At 39.2% G+C, this 19,061-nt stretch overlaps 1 protein-coding gene across 1 annotated transcript; it reads right to left on the reverse strand.

Moving 5' to 3' along the window:
* Positions 1 to 914: 914 nt before the first annotated feature.
* MS4A12 (membrane spanning 4-domains A12) lies at positions 915 to 14,352 on the reverse strand. The gene is given in 7 exon segments (XM_057552493.1): positions 915 to 1,016; positions 1,201 to 1,311; positions 3,393 to 3,509; positions 5,140 to 5,196; positions 5,819 to 5,956; positions 8,214 to 8,229; positions 14,102 to 14,352. Coding segments are annotated over 7 exon segments (792 nt in total).
* Between the last annotated feature and the right edge of the window lie 4,709 nt (positions 14,353 to 19,061).

A 19,061-nucleotide genomic window follows, 5' to 3' on the forward strand; every position in this document is an offset into this window, starting at 1 on the left:
CTTGAACCCATGTATTTCATGATGAATTATTAACCTTAGAGTTTAGAATTGGAAGATACCCTAGAGGTCTAATAATAACCTGTATTCTTCTGAGGAAGGAAGAGACTAAATATAGCATGCACTTTGGTTTTTCTCATACAGTTTAAGTTATGTTTTTGGGGTGAAGTCTTTGTACTTAAACCCAGCATTTGTTACTTGTACCTGAAAAAAAAACATGTACACTGGCATTTCAATAAAGCCCACTTTATCCCGTTTTATATTACCCCAAATAAAAAATATATAAAATCTTAATTTTTATGTAATTGAATAGCACAGTGTTTGGTCACAAAGTAGTAGTGTAATACCTTTTTTGAGCAAATGAATGAATTAATGAATACGTTTTTAGATATTCCAGAATGAAACTACCGTAAGGGCTTTAAATAGGATCATATTAATAATAGGCATATGACTTCTGTGGTAGGCTATAACATTTCTACTTGGACACCCTGTAAATCACCATCAAAGAAATTTTATCAGTCTGCTTTGCAGTATTTTGTCAGATCTCCTACTTAACAACCAATAACAAACCAAGTGAATAAAAAAATACCAAAAAAGGCTTATGTTCCTAGTAACATTTTATTGAGGAAAGGGTAACATTAACAGGAAATTTTCTAACTTTAAGTGAGTTGCAGTCATTTCCAGTCCTCTGGCCCTTCACCTTTGCCAGTGAGTGGTAGCGGCATGTAGGAAGAAACAGTGGCAGGGAGATCCATGCAGTTATTGTTCGTGATAAGCTAAGAACAAATCTGAAACACAGTCTTTAAAGATCAGCAATCATCATGGAGAGTAGAGGCCAGCTTCCTAAGAAGTTTCTGCAGGTAGTTTTACCCCATGAGATTGCATGATCCTCCTTTTTCTTTTAATACCTAGTGGTATTAGGTGGTATGAGCTTGGTGGCCATCATTTCTGGGAGGTACTGAGGACCACCCTGTGGTCAAGGGACTATTTGCATACACAGTTGGAATAGCCAGGACAGACTGGAAAGAATGAATAAAGCAAACAATATTGTTACTCTAATCCTGTTCAGTAACCCCTCTGGTCCCATCGGAGAAGAGGACAAATAGCACGCTGGTAAGCCCACAGTGGGACTTAGCTGACACTGAAGTCTGTATTTCTTCAGCACATACTCAGATTATCTTCCAGGGAAGAGGCCCAACTCACCCCATTGGTGTTGGTGATTGCTTGGCTGGCAAAATGGGCTGTGACACAAGTTATGCAAAACTCCTAAAGAGAGAAGATGATCAGCATGGCTGAAATTCCTTTCCCAGCAAGCTGAAATCAGGAATAAACACACTGGAATGTTGACTAAATCAGGAGGGCTTCACCCAGGCTTCAAAGAGTTCTGATTCATCAAATGTACTATTGCTTGTACTCACCTAGCTCTGGGACCATTTCTCTGTCATCACGTGCTTATTTCAGGGGAATGTAAATTAACTTTGGAATTTCTTTAAAATGCCAGAAGACTTCCCTTTTTGCCACTAGACTGTGTTATTTAGAAACATTAGAAAGGAAGTAGAGTTTTTTTCTTTGCAGTGGCTTTCTTTTTTTTTTCTAATAAAAATTTACTTGCTCATTAAAATAAAAAAGTAAATCAAGCAACATAGAACACAGCCAATCATCCCAAATGCCACTGCCCAGAAATGAGCTAAATTAACATCTGAGACCTGTTATTCTAGAACTCTATGTATGGGCAAAAGGCAAATAGAAAAGTGGGTGCAGGGACTTCCCTGGCGGTCCAGTGGTTGGGACTCTGCGCTTCCACTGCAGGGGACGCAGGTTCGATTCCTGGCCGGGGAATTAAGATCTGGCATGCTGTGTAGGGCAGACAAAAAAATAGAAAAAAAGAGAAAAAAAGAAAAGTGGATGCATGGAGAGACAGCAAGAGAGAGAAAAAAAGAGAGCAAGCAAGGGAGGGAATGAGAGAGCAATAGAGGGAAACACCATTTTTTAATAATGGAATCATTGTTACTTCCTATTTTGAAATAAAAGTCTTACCTGATTTTAAAAGAACAAAAAGAAGTCAAGTTTACGAAATCCATGAAGAAGTTGACATCATTTTAAACCTACAAGTTTCAGTTTGAGGCAGTATTAGATGATTGTTTATTATGAAAAATGAGAGATTAGCATACTTGTTTTACCTCTCATCTTCTCTCTTCAACTTCCAGTTTTTGTGCTTTTCACGAATCTCCTTACACAGCTTCTCCTTGCGTTTCTACATTCTTGATTTAATCTACCTCGTGTATGGTTGAATATTACTATTCTTTTTTTTTTTTTAGCAGCAGTGCCCATGTGTGTTATTGTTGTTTTACTGAGAGTATCTTCTTGTTGCTTTTATACTTTCACAAGGATTTTATTGGACTTGTTATTCTTTTTTTAATTTTTTAAAATTAAAAAAAAATTTATTTATTTATTTTTGGCTGCGTTGGGTCTTTGTTGCTGCGTGCGGTCTTTCTCTAGTTGTGGTGAGTGGGGGGCTACTCTTTGTTGCGGTGCACGGGCTTCTCATTGCGGTGGCTTCTCTTGTTGTGGAGCATGGACTCTAGGCATGCAGGCTTCAGTAGTTGTGGCTCGTGGGCTCAGTAGTTGTGGATAGCAGGCTCTAGAGCGCAGGCTCAGTAGTTGTGGCGCACGGGGCTTAGTTGCTCCGTGGCTTGTGGGATCTTCCCGGACCAGGTCTCGAACCCGTGTCCCCTGCATTGGCAGGCGGATTCTTAACCACTGCGCCACCAGGGAAGTCCCTGGACTTGTTATTCTTGAGTCACATTTTCTTTTCATCAAAACTCTGTAGATATTGCTCCATGATTTTCCCTCACTGAATGTTTTTGTAGTAGAGACTGAGTCAAGCTGATTTTTTTTCCTGCTTGTAAGTAATTTGATTTTTCTTCCTAAAACCTCAAAGAATCCTTTTCTATATCTTATGCCTTAACAAGGATACATGTATTTCAATATGTATCAATATCAATACTTATATCTATGTATCTATATCTGTATCTCACTTATTTTGCATCTCTTTCTCCTAGTATAGGTTATTCTCATTCAGTGTGCAAGTTGTTACTCTTTTATTTCCGGGAGCTTTTTTTCCCAGTATTTCTGTATACCCTTTAGGAGTCTTCCCTATGTGACTACCCGTGAGATGGACCACTAAGGGGTGCCCTTTCTGCCGTAGTCCATCTACAGAGGTGACTCTCCCACTTTATTCTCTAGTCCTAGAGATCACATGACCAGGAGTAGGGCTGGAATAGAAAAAAGGGATTTACTACTAGAGCTGCTGTACAGTAATAAGAAATAAAAAATAGATCCACTCTAAGTGAGTGGAAAGAGAGGAGGCACATGGTAGGTGATGGGATACTTACCACTGCCCAATAGTCTTGATTAGGCAGCCCATTAATGCTCACATCCACCAGCAACAGAATCACCCCAATGAAGGCAAAGACAGAATTAACAATGTTCATTCCTAGGCTGCCTTTTATCTGATGGAGATGGCAGGAAAAATAAATCGTATGTAAGATGAGTGAAATTAAATGAAATAAGAAGCAATTAAATCTAATGGTTCTTAATCTTTGAAATCTTGAAAAAAATTTTGAAGTTGAAATGATTTTTTTCCTCTGCCCTTCTGGATAGTTACCATGAAAACTATTCTATATGCCTCCTAAATGTAGGGTATTTCTAAAATCTGTAGAAAAATGTAAATAATACAATGCAGAAGCTCATTATTATATTTGTCTAAGCCTCATGCACAATAACAATTATATTCCCTTTTTAAAGCAATAAAATGACAAACTTATAATGAGCATTTTTTCTGTGACAGTCACTGTATTAAATCATGTAAATGCGTTATTTCGTAGAACTCTTACAACCACTATATGAGGTAGTACTATATAGCATCCAATTTTATAGATGGAAAAGTATATACACAAAAAAATCTGTGCTGATAAATTTAGGAATTAATGAAACCCTTGTCTTTCTAAGGACTAGATAGATTTAGAATGAGGAACTTGGTCGGCTTTTGAGGGTAGGGGTAAATGGGCAGAGTATAAAATGTTCCCCAGTTTCTACAAGAAGACTTTGAAATTCAGCAGAATAATTGTGAAACCAAGTCCTCAGCTGACTTGTTAGGAGTTCTTTGGAATGTGCTACTGCTTCAGCATGCCTTAGATAGTCTTCTGAAGGCCTCTAAAGGGCTCCTAGAAAAATCGATTTAGGTATAATTTTAGCTCTCTTCTCCAAATGGACAGATTCTATGCTTGGACAAGCATAGTTAGAGGGAAGGATCTCTAAATCATGCAGTGAAAGGTTGTTTTATTTTGTTTTTGTATTACAAGAGTCGTTAGTCAAGATTAGACTGATTTATTTTATTTTATTTTTAGTCTAGTGTAGTCTAGTCTGGGAAAGTATGAGCCACATGACTCTGTGTTCCTATTTTCCCGTTCTTCCCTCTTGTGCTGGATTAAATGTAATCTTGAAACCACTTCTGTTCTAGTTGTCTCTAGTTCTTGGCAAACCATTTTCTTTCTCCTGTTTCAAAAGTGGACCAGGAGATTGCAAAAGGTGGAGTGCTGTGACAGAGAGAATTGAAAGGCCTGTCTCGGTGATTTATGGACTCTTCTTAGGTACTGAGCTAGGTGTTTTTCATGATGATCTAAAGAACTATAAAACAAAAGTCAAATCTGAATAAGACTAAGAGATATGCACAAAGAAAAAATAACAATACAAGGCAAGGCAGAACTGAGAAATAGCAAATGCAGAGTAGAGTGTTTGATACTGAAGTGGCAAGAGGGTGTTCCCTGGCTTCTTTGTTTCTGCTTGGAGTTTACCCGGTGCAGTGTGACCCCACTGAACCAGGGAGCCTTGGAAGTAAACAACCCCATCTTTACCAGTTTCCACTCTTGTGAATTAAAGAGTCGGGATGTTGAGCTCTGCCATTTCTGAGTGGCAAATTGTGTAGACCATGTGAGGGCATACATATCACGGAGGCAACCCACAGATACTTTTGGGAAAAAAATGCTCCCCTTCTCATTTTCTGAATCTGCCTTCTCAATTTTCATACCCAAATAAATTAATCTTTAAAGGGGTTTAAAAAGTAGAAACATTGTAACTTACCAGACAAGGGGAAAACTGCTTGGATGCCGAAATAGACAGTGCTCCAGTAATAGTGAACTGTAGAAATAAACAAATTTATTTGTGAAATGATGGGTCCTTTGATTGTTCCTGGGAAATACTTCTCTTTATATGATGAAAGGTTGACCTATTTATATTTCCCTCTCAAAAATTCCTCTCGTACTTCTCAATTTTTTGGAGTAACTCTCGAAGTTACTATGTCATTTTGACATCCTTTTCTTTTTTCTCCTTAGTTTCTCGCATAAAAAGACCTCATTCCCTTGTAAGTTTTCCTTGTTCTGATGACTTCTGACCTCACTGCTCAGTCTCTTATCATGATCAACTGCATATTTTTAATCATGTTCCCGATCACCTCTTTTTGCCACTGTCCACCCAGCACATGCATTTCCATCTAAAATGTAATAGGGAAATAAAACTTTGGTTTGCTGGTTACTTGATCAGTGTAAACTTTAGGGTGTGAGTTTAGGCTGCAAGTTAAAATGGAGAACAAAAGCTCTTCTTTATTTAATTCTCTATCTAATTAATATCTAATATTAATATCTAGTATCTAAATTCTCCAGCTGATCAGATGAAGGGCTTATTAAAAGATGAGTTGTACATAGACTGGGGACAGCTATACTTGATAAACTGCGAAGGACAGCTGTTGCAGCAGGCTACTCACAGAGAGGTCGCCCCAGAATGGATATCCGCCAGTAAAAGACAAGGAAGCAAAACCCAAAACTTGGTTATAAATGGAGGCCATTAAACCCAAAATAATTTCGAAGTCAGTGTGCATCAATCCAATCATGATCTGGATTGCCTGAAAAAAGGAAACAGACATTTAAAAATTGCTTCTTCATCTTCAGGCACCACTGAAACATCACTATCATTGCTGCTGCTCCTTATTTATCATCAACTCTGTCAAGATCCATGGGTGTCATTTAGCTATACCTCTACAGGAGGTGGGCCATTAAGATTTTGACATATGCTAGGACCAGGGCCTCAGCATAAAGCCTTGTTTTTTTTCCTTTTTTTTCTTCCCATCTTTATTGGAGTATAATTGCTTTACAGTGGTGTGTTAGTTTCTGCTTTATAACAAAGTGAATCAGCTATACATATACATATATCCCCATATCGCCTCCCTCTTGCATCTCCCTCCCAACCTCCCTATCCCACCCCTCTATGTGGTCACAAAGCACTGGGCTGATCTCCCTGTGCTATGCGGCTGCTTCCCACTAGCTATCTATTTTGCATTTGGTAGTGTATATATGTCCATGCCACTCTCTCACTTCATCCCAGCTTACCCTTCCCCCTCCCCGTGTCCTCAAGTCCATTCTCTACGTGTGTGTCTTTATTCCTGTCCTGCCCCTTGGTTCTTCAAAACCATTTTTTTTTTTAGATTCCATATATATGTGTTAGCATACGGTATTTGTTTTTCTCTTTCTGACTAATTTCCCTCTGTATGACAGACTCTAGGTCCATCCACCTCACTACAAATAACTCAATTTCGTTTCTTTTTATGGCTGGTTAATATTCCATTGTATATATGTGCCACATATCTTTATCCATACATCTGTCGATGGACATTTAGGTTGCTTCCATCTCCAGGCTATTGTAAATAGAACTGCAACGAACGTTGTGGTACATGACTCTTCTTGAATTATGGTTTTCTCAGGGTATATGCCCAGTAGTGGGATTGCTGGGTCGTATGGTAGTTCTATTTTTAGTTTTTTAAGGAACCTCCATAGTGTTCTCCATAGTCGCTGTATCAATTTACATTCCCACCTCTCCAGCGTTTATTGTTTGTAGATTTTTTGATGATGGCCATTCTGACAAGTGTGAGGTGATACCTCATTGTAGTTTTGATTTGCATTTCTCTAATGATTAGTGATGTTGAGCATCCTTTCATGTGTTTGTTGGCCACTGTATGTCTTCTTTGGAGAAATGTGTATTTAGGTCATTTTTGGATTGGGTTGTTCGTTTTTTTGATATTGAGCTGCATGAGCTGCTTGTAAATTTTGGAGATTAATCCTTTGTCAGTTGCTTCATTTGCAAAATATTTTCTCCCATTCTGAGGGTTGTCTTTTCAACTTGTTTATGTTTTCCTTTGCTGTGCAAAAGCTTTTAAGTTTCATTAGGTCTCATTTGTTTATTTTTGTTTTTATTTCCATTACTCTAGGAGGTGGGTCAAAAAGATCTTGCTGTGATTTATGTCAAAGAGTGTTCTGCCTATGTTTTCCTCTAAGAGTTTTATAGTATCTGGCTTTACATTTAGGTCTTTAATCCATTTTGAGTTTATTTTTGTGTATGGTGTTAGGGAGTGTTCTAATTTCATTCTTTTACATGAAGCTGTCCAGTTTTCCCAGCACCACTTATTGAAGAGGCTGTCTTTTCTCTATTGTATATTCTTGCCTCCTTTATCAAAAATAAGGTGACCATATGTGTGTGGGTTTATCTCTGGGCTTTCTATCCTGTTCCATTGATCTATATTTCTGTTTTTGTGCCAGTACCAAATTGTCTTGATTACTGTAGCTTTGTAGTATAGTCTGAAGTCAGGGAGTCTGATTCCTCCAGCTCTGTTTTTTTCCCTCAAAACTGCTTTGGCTATTCGGGGTCTTTTGTGTCTCCATACAAATTTTAAGATTTTTTGTCCTAGTTCTGTAAAAAATGCCATTGGTAATTTGATAGGGATTGCATTGAATCTGTAGATTGCTTTGGATAGTATAGTCATTTTCACAATATTGATTCTTCCAATCCAAGAACATGGTATATCTCTCCATCTGTTGGCATCATCTTTAATTTCTTTCATCAGTGTCTTATAATTTTCTGCATACAGGTCTTTTGTCTCCCTAGGTAGGTTTTTTTCTAGGTATTTTATTCTTTTTGTTGCAGTGGTAAATGGGAGTGTTTCCTTAATTTCTCTTTCAGATTCTTCATCATTAGTGTATAGGAATGCAAGAGACTTCTGTGCATTAATTTTGTAACCTGCTACTTTACGAAATTCATTGATTAGCTCTAGTAGTTTTCTGGTAGCATCTTTAGGATTCTCTATGTATAGTATCATGTCATCTGCAGACAGTGACAGCTTTACTTCTTCTTTTCTGATTTGGATTCCTTTTATTTCTTTTTCTTCTCTGATTGCTGTGGCAAAACTATGTTGAATAATAGTGGTGAGAGTGGACAACCTTGTCTTGTTCCTGATCTTAGAGGAAATGCTTTCAGTGTTTCACCGTTGAGAACAATGTTGGCTGTGGGTTTGTCATATATGGCCTTTATTATGTTGAGCTAAGTTCCCTCTATGCCTTCTTTCTGGAGGGTTTTTATCATAAATGGGTGCTGAATTTTGTCGCAAGCTTTTTCTGCATCTATTGAGATGATCATATGGTTTTTCTCCTTCAATTTGTTAATATGGTTTATCACATTGATTGATTTGCGTATACTGAAGAATCCTTGCATTCCTGGGATAAACCCCACTTGATCATGGTGTATGATCCTTTTGATGTGCTGTTGGATTCTGTTTGCTAGTATTTTGTTGGGGATTTTTGCATCTATGTTATTCAGTGATATTGGCCTGTAGTTTTCTTTCTTTGTGACATCTTTTTCTGGTTTTGGTATCAGGGTGATGGTGGCTTCGTAGAATGAGTTTGGGAGTGTTCCTTCCTCTGCTATATTTTGGAAGAGTTTGAGAAAGACAGGTGTTAGCTTTTCTCTAAATGTTTGATAGAATTCGCCTGTAAAGCCATCTGGTCCTGGGCTTTTGTTTGTTAGAAGATTTTTAATCACAGTCTCAATTTCAGTGCTTGTGATTGGTCTGTTTATATTTTCTATTTCTTCCTGGTTCAGTCTTGGGAGGTTGTGCTTTTCTAAGAATTTGTCCATTTTTTCCAGGTTGTCCATTTTATTGGCATAGACTCGCTTGTAGTAATCTCTCATGATCCTTTGTGTTTCTGTAGTGTCAGTTGTTACTTCTCCTTTTTCATTTCTAATTCTATTGATTTGAGTGTTCTCCCTTTTTTCTTGATGAGTCTGGCTAATGGTTTATCAATTTTGTTTATCTTCTCAAAGAGCCAGCTTTTAGTTTTATTGATCTTTGCTATTGTTTCCTTCATTTCTTTTTCATTTACTTCTGATCTGATATTTATGATGTCTTTCCTTCTGCTAATTTTGGCTTTTTTTTGTTCTTCTTTCTCTATCGCTTTAGGTATAAGGTTAGGTTGTTTATTTGAGATGTTTGTTGTTTCTTGAGGTAGGATTATATTGCTATAAACTTCCCACTTAGAACTGCTTTTGCTGCATCCATAGGTTTTGGGTTGTCGTGTTTTCTTTGTCATTTGTTTCTGGGTATGTTTTTATTTCCTCTTTGATTTCTTCAGTGATCTCTTGGTTACTTAGTAGTGTATTGTTTAGCCTCCATGTGTTTGTATTTTTTATAGATTTTTTCCTGTAATTGATATCTAGTCTCATAGCGTGGTGATCGGAAAGATACTTGATACGATTTCAATTTTTAAAAATTTACCAAGGCTTGATTTGTGACCCAAGATATGATCTATCCTGGAGAATGTTCCATGAGCACTTGAGAAGAAAGTGTATTCTGTTGTTTTTGGATGGAATGTCCTATAAATGTCAATTAAGTCCATCTTTTTTAATGTATCATTTAAAGCTTTTGTTTTCTTATTTATTTTCATTTTGGATGATCTGTCCATTGGTGAAAGTGGGGTATTAAAGTCCCCTACTATGATTGTGTTACTGTCTATTTCTCCTTATATGGCTGTTAGCATTCGCCTTATGTATTGAGGTGCTTCTATGTTGGGTGCATAAATATTTACAATTGTTACATCTTTTTCTTGGATTAATCTCTTGATCATTATGTAGTGTCCTTCTTTGTTTCTTGTAATAGTCTTTATTTTAAAGTCTACTTTGTCTGTTATGAGTATTGCTAACTCCAGCTTTCTTTTGATTTCCATTTGCATGGAATATCTTTTTCCATCCCCTCACTTTCAGTCTGTATGTGTCCCTAGGTCCGAAGTGGGTCTCTTGTAGACAACATATATACGGGTCTTGTTTTTGTATCCATTCAGCCAGTCTATGTCTTTTGGTTGGAGCATTTAGTGCATTTACATTTAAGGCAATTATCGATATGTATGTTCCTATGACCATTTTCTTAATTGTTTTGGGTTTGTTATTGTAGGTCTTTTACTTCTGTTGTGTTTCCTGCATAGAGAAGTTCCTTTAGCATTTGTTGTAACGCTGGTTTGGTGGTGCTGAATTCTCTTAATTTTTGCTTGTCTGTAAAGGTTTTAATTTCTCCGTTGAATCTGAATGAGATCCTTGCTGGGTAATCTTGGTTGTAGTTTTTTCCCTTTCATCACTTTAAATATGTCCTGCCACACCCTTCTGGCTTGCAGAATTTCTGCTGAAAGATCAGCTGTTAACCTTATGGGGAATCCCTTGTATGTTATTTGTTGTTTTTCCCTTTCTGCTTTTAATATTTTTTCTTTGTATTTAATTTTTGATACTTTGATTAGTATGTGTCTTGCTTGGTATGTTTCTCCTTAGATTTATCCTGTCTGGGACTGTCTGCGCTTCCTGGACTTGATTGACTCTTTCCCTCCCATATTAGGGAAGTTTTCAGTAAAGCCTTGTTTGAGGTATTTGGGGAGACTTGTTCAGGTGTCCCAAGGATTCTTCAAAAAGTACTACTGCATAGGCTTGCATGAGCATCCCCTGAGAGCCTCCAAGACTCTTAGAGAAAAATGCTGTAACTGGGACTTCAATGACTGTGTTTTGCAAATGGACCAGTTCTCTGCTTGGGTAATCCAAGTTCTGGGGAAAGTATCAATGAAGAAAAAACAATTTATTAGGCATTAACAATATGCTTGATAATTTCTAAGCACTTTACACTTATTGTACATGTAATCCTCCTAAACAATGGGATGGAGACACAGAGACCTAAAGAAATTAGGTATCTGTCTTAGTCTGTTCAGGCTGCTGTAACAAAATACCACAGACTGAGTGGTTTATAAACAACAGAATTTTATTGTGCACAGTTCTGGAGGCTGGGAAGTCCAAGTTCAAGATTCCAGCACAGTCACCTTGTGGTGAGGGCCCTCTTCCTGTTCATAGCCCGTGCCTCTGTGTCCTCACATGGTGCAAAGGGCGAGGGATCTCTCAGGAGTCTCTTTTATGAGGCAGTAATCTCATTCACGAGCACTCCACTCTCATGACCTAATAAGCACCTCCCAAAGGCCTACCTCCTAATATTGTCATCTTTGAGAATTAGGATTTCAACATATGAATTTTGGAGGGGGACAGAAACATTCAGACCATAGCAGTGCCCAAGGTCACACAGTTACTAAGGGGCAGACCTGGGAATTTAATGCAGCAAATTGACTCCAGAGCCCATGTCTTAACTATCCCGTCAGGCTCAGCTTCACTTCTTCCATGAACTCTTCTTGATTATACCAGTGAATTTAAGCTATCTTGTTTTTCTTTTTTAAATTCGGTTGTATCTTATGATATAAATGACACACCTTATTTCTTAGTTTTGTACTTATTTATATTGTTGTTTTTCAAATTGCAGGTATGCAAACATTTCCTTATTGGCCCATCATGTATTCTCAGACAGTGGATACATCTTAGTACCTCTTAGTATACCTTCCTTCATCCTTGATAAACAGATTTGTGAGAGATAACTGTTGCTAGATTGGACCGGAAGTTAATTGTTTCTTCCAAAGTTTACATCTTATCTGTCCAGGAATACTGCAAATACAGTGATTGCTGTGTTTATTTCTTCAACACGTAGCTACCGAATACAATTAAATTGAAACAGGATTAGAAGAAAACCCCACAGCTTCCTAAACAATGCTAAGAGATTAATATTTTTTGAATAATGAAGTTGAGATTCTGATAAAAGCTGTGAGTCTTCTCCCCTAAAAAACTGTTCTTCCATATCCATCCATACACACACCACACATTTGCATACAACTTCAGAGGTGTCATGGGCTTCTTTTAGCCAGTTGTGGGTCTCAGTTGAAGAACTCCTGCATTAGACATTATTATTTGATTTTTAACTACCTCTTCTCCAGAGCAGCAATTCAAGCATCTGGCTATAAGCTTCCCACCCTCATCCTTGCCATTATTTTGATGAGGAGCAGTTAGATCTGGGTTAATACCGGCCTTCCTTTCTCCTGGTAGAACCCTGGATGTACCATTTACTGATCACAATTGCATATTGGCCAGACTTAGTAATTTGGTCATTTAGTTCATTCTGGATTTTTGGCCGCAGAACTATTTTAAGCTCTGAGTCAGTTGGAACAGGTGGTCCACTCACATCCTACGCCCCTGCCCCCACCGCCCCCGAGGCCCCTGCACCGTTGTGGTGACTGGAGGCTACTAACAGCACAGAAGGTCAGTCTTCAGGGAGAGGAAGTAGCTTCTGCCAACTGGAGCTTTTAAAAAACCCAAGAGTACTTTAAAGCATTTCTCTTGAGCACATCTTTGGTACCGGTCAGACGGCTCCAGTGGCCGCCCACTCCACTCAGACTAAAAGCCAGAGTTTCCAGTCCTCCCAGCCTCACAGGATCTGGCTCTACCGCCCCTTTGCCCTTTTTCCCACTACTCCCTCCGTCTGCCATTCTATTCTACTTTATTTGCCTCCTCCCTGTTCTTCAAACATGCCACATTTTCCTCTAAAGACCTTCTGACTTTACCGGGAACCTCTTGCCTGACATCCACAAGACTCACTCCTCACTTCATGTCTTTGCTCAAATGTCGTCTTCTAAGGAAAGCCTGCTCTGACCAGCTTGAAACTGCTACCCCCTCACTGCCTGGAACTGCTTATCCCTTTCACACTTCTTTATTCTTTCCATATCTTTTATCAACTTCCAACACACTGTGTACCTTAATTCTTTATTATGTGTGTAGTCTGATTCTGCCACTAGGTTCTGAGCTCCATGAGGGCAGAGATTATGCCTGGTTTGTTCTCTGCCGTATTCCCAGCACCTGTATGGGGCCAGCTGTGTGGTGTGCTAGTTTGTGCCAGTGGCCCAATGGGAGCAGGGAACTTCCTCTGTCTGGCAGGAGGAAGATCTGAGAGGCCACCTCCCAGCTTACATCTGCCTGCTGCAGGGGGACCAATGCTCAGTTTTACTTTCCTGTGATGGCTAGAAGAGTTCTGGCATATAATGGGCACTCAATATAATTTATGGAAGCCTCCAGCAGAGAAGTTAGAGCTGCACACAGGGAGGGACAGTACCATTTGGAGGAGCTGTGTTAGTGGCGTGAAAGAGGTTCTTCAAAAGCACAGCAAAGGAACTAATAATGCCACCTATGCCAGTGGAGTCTTCATGTACATGTAGGGCATATTTTATTTACAATGCCTCCATAAACTAGATTAGGAATGGTCAAAGTGCCCCTTATGGAATTGACAGGCAGTTAAGTCATAACATCTCCATGGGCACTGGGTGAGGGGACAGCAGATGGAATGGCCCCTAGTTCTTTCACACCCAGTTTCCCCAGACAGCCCATTTGCAGTTCCTTCTGTTTTTAAGGCAGCCCTCAATATGAGTTTGCCTCTATACAAATACCAGGCTTGAAACTAATCCAGAGACAGGATTGAGGGTACCCAAAATATCCTTTGCAAAAGTGAGATCAAGCTAGAAGTGGTGGCATTTCCAGAATGTCAGTGTTACTGAATCATCCTGCTACGAAGAATCCTTTGTCACCCATTAGATTTTTGCTTGAATCCAAAGTAAAATGAATTTGGGGGTAAAATCTATATGCAGACTAATTATTTCTACCTACAAGGGATACCGTTTCCAGGGTAGCATTCCAACTTTTCTAATGATTGGGCGTATGTCATGAGATCATAAACTTCTCTCCACCTATAGCTTATAAGCACAATAAAACCTTACAAATGCAAAATAAAAATTTTAGTAGTAAGTAGACTTACCATTAGTGTCTTTGCTTCTCTTTAAAGTTGGTAGCTGCTTCTCCTCTAGCTGAATTTACCATTTGTATGTTTCCTGGACCCTGCCGACTGTTGGTGAAGGTTCCTGGAGAAGTGATGAAGGCAGGCTGACCACTCTGCGCTTGGGTTCCTAGGCTGCTGAAACTCAGAGGTTGTTGAGACCCAGGAGCCATAGAGTAGCTTGGTGGGTAAGGATTAGGTTTGGTTTCACATATTCTGAGGTAGGCTGTTGGCTTGGATGACATCATTATGTCCTAAGTATTACAAAACATAGCAAAATGATAAATTTACCCAGAAAGGAAACTAAAGAAAATCTTGTCAAATGTCCATTATCTATGCAAATGAAGGAAAGCAAGTGAGCAGTTAATGGGCAATGACAACCAATATGAATGATACTTATTTGACTTTGGAATCCTATACATCCTACAGTTTGAAAGAAGAGAAGGAGGGGAAGATGAGGATACATTTACTTTCCAATTCCCATTTGATTTTGTAAAGTGTTTATATATATTGATCTTCTGTGAGTTCATTGCATCTGAAGGACAACAGAAAGAGGGAAGAGATGGTGGTAGGCAGAATAATGCACCCTTCTCCTTTCCCCAAAGATGTCCACGTTCTAATCTAGGAAATTGTGAATATGTTAGGTTACGTGGCAGAGGTATTTAAGGTTGCAGATGGCATTGAGATTGATAATCAGCTGACTTTAAAACAGGGAGATTTTCCTGGATTATTTGGGTGGGCCCAGTGCCATCACAAGGGTCCTTAAAAATGGAAGAGGGAGGTAGAAGAGAGTCAGAGAAAGAGATGTGATGATGGAGGTAGAGTTAGAGAGATGCTGTGCTGCTGGCTTTAAAGAGGAGGAAGTGAGCCATGAGCCAAGGGATATGGTGGCCTCTAGAAGCTAGAGAAAACAAGGAAAGCAGGTTCTTTCCTAGAGATTTCAGAAAGGAATGCAGCTCTGCTGACACCTTGATCTTAGCTCAATGAAACTGGTGTTGGATTTGTGACCTACAGAACTGTCAGATGATGAAGTTGTGTTGTTTTAAGCCACTAAGTTTCTGATAATTTGTTATATCAATAAATAGAAAATGAATATAGGGGTCAAGAATATGATTGGATGGTAAGAAAGGCAGTCCAAGATTTAAAATTATTTGTTAATACTTTTCCAGTAGATAATTCACATATGACCAATTAAGTTGATTTTCTCATTCATTAAGAAAAGTACCCTTGAGATTCCCTATTCATTTTTGTCCTTCTGGAAGCATAGAGTATCTTAAGTCCTTGGTGGGAATTCTGTTGGAAATAAATCAGCACAATTAGATATGGACAGCCATCATTATTAATCCTTGAAAAAAAAATCATGACACACAAAAAAATTGTCTTCTTTGTCCTTAGATTCCTTTTTTGAGACCTCCTCCCCAAACCATTTTCTTGTACATCATGAATCTCAAGAAGGTTGGTGTTCTGGATGCCCTCATCCCTGGTATGAAGTGTGATTAGCCTACTGGAGCTTTGCACCACTGGTGTTTTAACAGGAACACTTATTCAGACCTTGTCCTCACAGAATCCTGAAATTTCAGGGTAGGAAAGAGCCTTTCCAATTACCCTGTCCCATTCCCCTTGGTTTACAGAGGAGACATTGAAGCCACGACAGGTGAAATGCATGGGTCAGGGTTACACAGGACATGTGTGGCAGAGTCAGGACTATAATATGGGCTCTTGAGCGCTGGTGGGGAGCCCCCTCCAGCCACTCTGCTCACCCAGGAGGCTTACAGAGCTTGTCTTCCAAGCCACCTAGTGACAGGGGATTGATGCTGCACCTGTAACTACCCAGCAAACAAAACTACTGGTTTCTGCTGCTGTGGAGAGGACTTTATAAACCAGACTGACTTCTCAGTGATTCAGTAATTAAGTTAGCAAGGCCTCTGCCCAGCGAGCCTCAGGTGAGCTGTCCAGAGAGCTAGCATTTCATTAAGCACTTACTGTAGGTACAGTGGGGGCTGTCTAGTGTCACGGTTATGAGCATGAACTTGGGGTTAGCGTTCTGGCTCCAACACCAGCTCTGTCTTTGGCAGGTTTGTTAACCACTCTCTGCCTTAGTTTCTTGTCTGTACAATGAGGGTAATAAGAATATACTCCTTATAGGGTCACTTTGAGTATTAAAGAGTTATTCCATGTAAAGTTTTTAGAATTGGACCTGTTACAACTGCGCGGGTTGGCTATATTATTATTGCTGTGTTAAATAGGTGAGATATATTATCTCTCTAAGTTTTTACAAACACCCATGAGGTAGGTACTAACATCATCCCCATTTACAGTGAGATAATTAAATCCAGAATCTATACTCATAACCCTTACCCTAAGCTGCTCAGATGCTGGATACAATTGAAAAAGGCTGAACACTCACTATAAAGGCAGAAAACACATTTTGGAAACATCTGATGCCAAAGGGACTACTTTTTCAAAGTGGAAACATTTTAATCTGCAGATGGTTATTTAAACATGGAAAAATAATCAGTTCCACAGCTGTGATTCTTGGAGTGACTCACTGTAGCTCTCAAGTGACATTTGAGAATATGAAGTTTTTATATCCCATGGATCTGGTTCCTGTGGCCAGTTAGTGTTCAAACTCTCCTAATCTGCTACTTCCCTAACTCTGGGAACTTAACTTTTTAACTAGATCCCTGTTAGTCCCTGTGACGCAACTGTAAAGTGAGGTTAATGATGCCGTTCAAAGGGGCTGGTGGGAAAATCAGATAATCCTAATTCCTGTGAAGCTGTTGGAACAGTGCCCAGCACTGTTGGCAAGAGCTTGAGAAAAGGTAACTGTCATTCTATTATTAGAGCCAAAAGTCTTCGATCCCTGTTTAAACAATGGATGGGCCATATGGAAAGTTTATCATAGAAGTTGAACTTCAAAAGGTCAATGCCAAGATCAAGGAGATAGGAGGTGGGGACTCACAGTACAATAATTAACCAGAAGAAGAATTTTCTTGAGTTTTTTTAAAAAGTATTAAAACAAACTGTTTCAGGAATTCCCTGGCGATCTAGTGGTTATGACTCCACGCTTCCTCTGCAGGGGGCACAGGTTCCATCCCTCGTCGGGGAACTAAGATCCCACAAGCCACATGGTGTGGCCAAAAATAAAAGAAACTAACTATTTCTACATGTATGTGATCTCATTACCTCCTTTTTTGGTGATTGATCACTGTAATTTTTTTGTCTCATTGAGTAATTTGATAAGAAAACTCTAGACTTGTCATCTATTTATCAGCATTTTTAAACTTCATATCTGCTGTTTAGTTCCTAGACCAAGGCCTATGAGTTCCATATAGAACCCAAATTATTAATAGTTTTATAAAGATTACACTGGTCTCAGATGCATTTTTTTCCTGGGTCAAGTTCTGGTTTTATAAAAAGGATTAAGGAGCTGAGCCAATCTCAATTCTTTTAGTTTATGCCAAAGTGACTTAAGGTGTAAACAGCCTTAATGGCTATATAGTTTGGTACAAAGGGAGGGAAAAATGCTTGGGGGAATAACTAAGCAATTATTCAGTTGAAATGAGGATAATCCTGTAAATGATAGAAGAGAAGGGAAACCATTGAATAAGCTCTTTTCTTAGATTCCACCTACTGGTTTAGTACAATTTTTCTCTTAAACTTTGGTAAAATATTTACTGTTGGTTGCCTTTTTTTCCACCTAAAAATTAGAGCAAATATATTTATTTTTAAGCACAAGGAACACAGCAAAAAACAGAAGGTCCAATGGTATAAAAAGGCAGGACTGTTAGCAATAAGACAAAAGCTCAGCAAGTTGCTCTGATTAGATAATTTCAAATAAAAATTGGAAAAATTTACTTTTTTCTAGTTTCTTTCTACCTCCCTTCCACACTAATACCACTTTTAACATTACAGGGTGAAGATGACTACTATCTGTGAGAAGACATTGTAGCATATAGTGAAACATAATACCAAATCATTTCCACAGTATCACCCAGTATATCTGCAAATAACAATACTGACCTAGTCAAAATGAGTGATTTTCCCCACCTGTTTTTGTTTTGCCATTAAAAAAAAGCACCTTAATTAAAATGTATTGTGTATTGTAAAAACGAAGTGCTGCAGTTTTTCTGCTGGTGCTGTGTCGTTGGGTGATCTGCACAACATCGTCACTTGCTCCCAGCAGGACGTTGCTCCCTCCTTGATTAATCTTCATGGAATGGCATACATTTGAACCTCCTGTCACCTTTTTTTTTTTTTTTTTTTTTAAATATTTTTTATTTATTTATTTATTTATCCATTTACTTATGGCTGTGTTGGGTCTTCGTCTCTGTGCGAGGGCTTCCTCCCGTTGCGGCAAGCGGGGGCCACTCCTCATCGCGGTGCGCGGGCCTCTCACCATCGCGGCCTCCCTTGTTGCGGAGCACAGGCTCCAGACGCGCAGGCTCAGTAATTGTGGCCCACGGGCCCAGTTGCTCTGCGGCATGTGGGATCTTCCCGGACCAGGGCTCGAACCCGTGTCCCCCGCACCGGCAGGCAGACTCTCAACCGCTGCGCCACCAGGGAAGCCCTCCTGTCACCTTTTTTAGCATTAACTTTTGATTGTTTTTTCTTGAAGTATCTCTTACCTGTTTTATAGTAACTGCCATTCTCTTTCATTCCTCTCCTGGTTTTCTTTCCTCCCTTGTTTCATTTCTTTCCTGCTTCATCCCTCTTACGGTTTCTTATCTACTCTCCCAACAGAGAGTCAAGAGTTGGCACCATTTCTCCAGCCTGGAAAATGGAACGCTGCAGAGAACCCACACAGGTAAACCAGCCCCACCGTCGATGCCCATTGATTTGAGTGAAGAAATAGGTAAAGCTGTGTCAGTGGACTCACTCCGTTCCTTTGGCACCTCTCTGCTTTCTGTCTTTCTGTTCTCCAAGCTCTGAGGTGATCTGAGATACTCACTTGGAT

Source organism: Balaenoptera acutorostrata, chromosome 9, assembly GCF_949987535.1.
Source record: "Balaenoptera acutorostrata chromosome 9, mBalAcu1.1, whole genome shotgun sequence".
NCBI lineage: Eukaryota > Metazoa > Chordata > Mammalia > Artiodactyla > Balaenopteridae > Balaenoptera > Balaenoptera acutorostrata.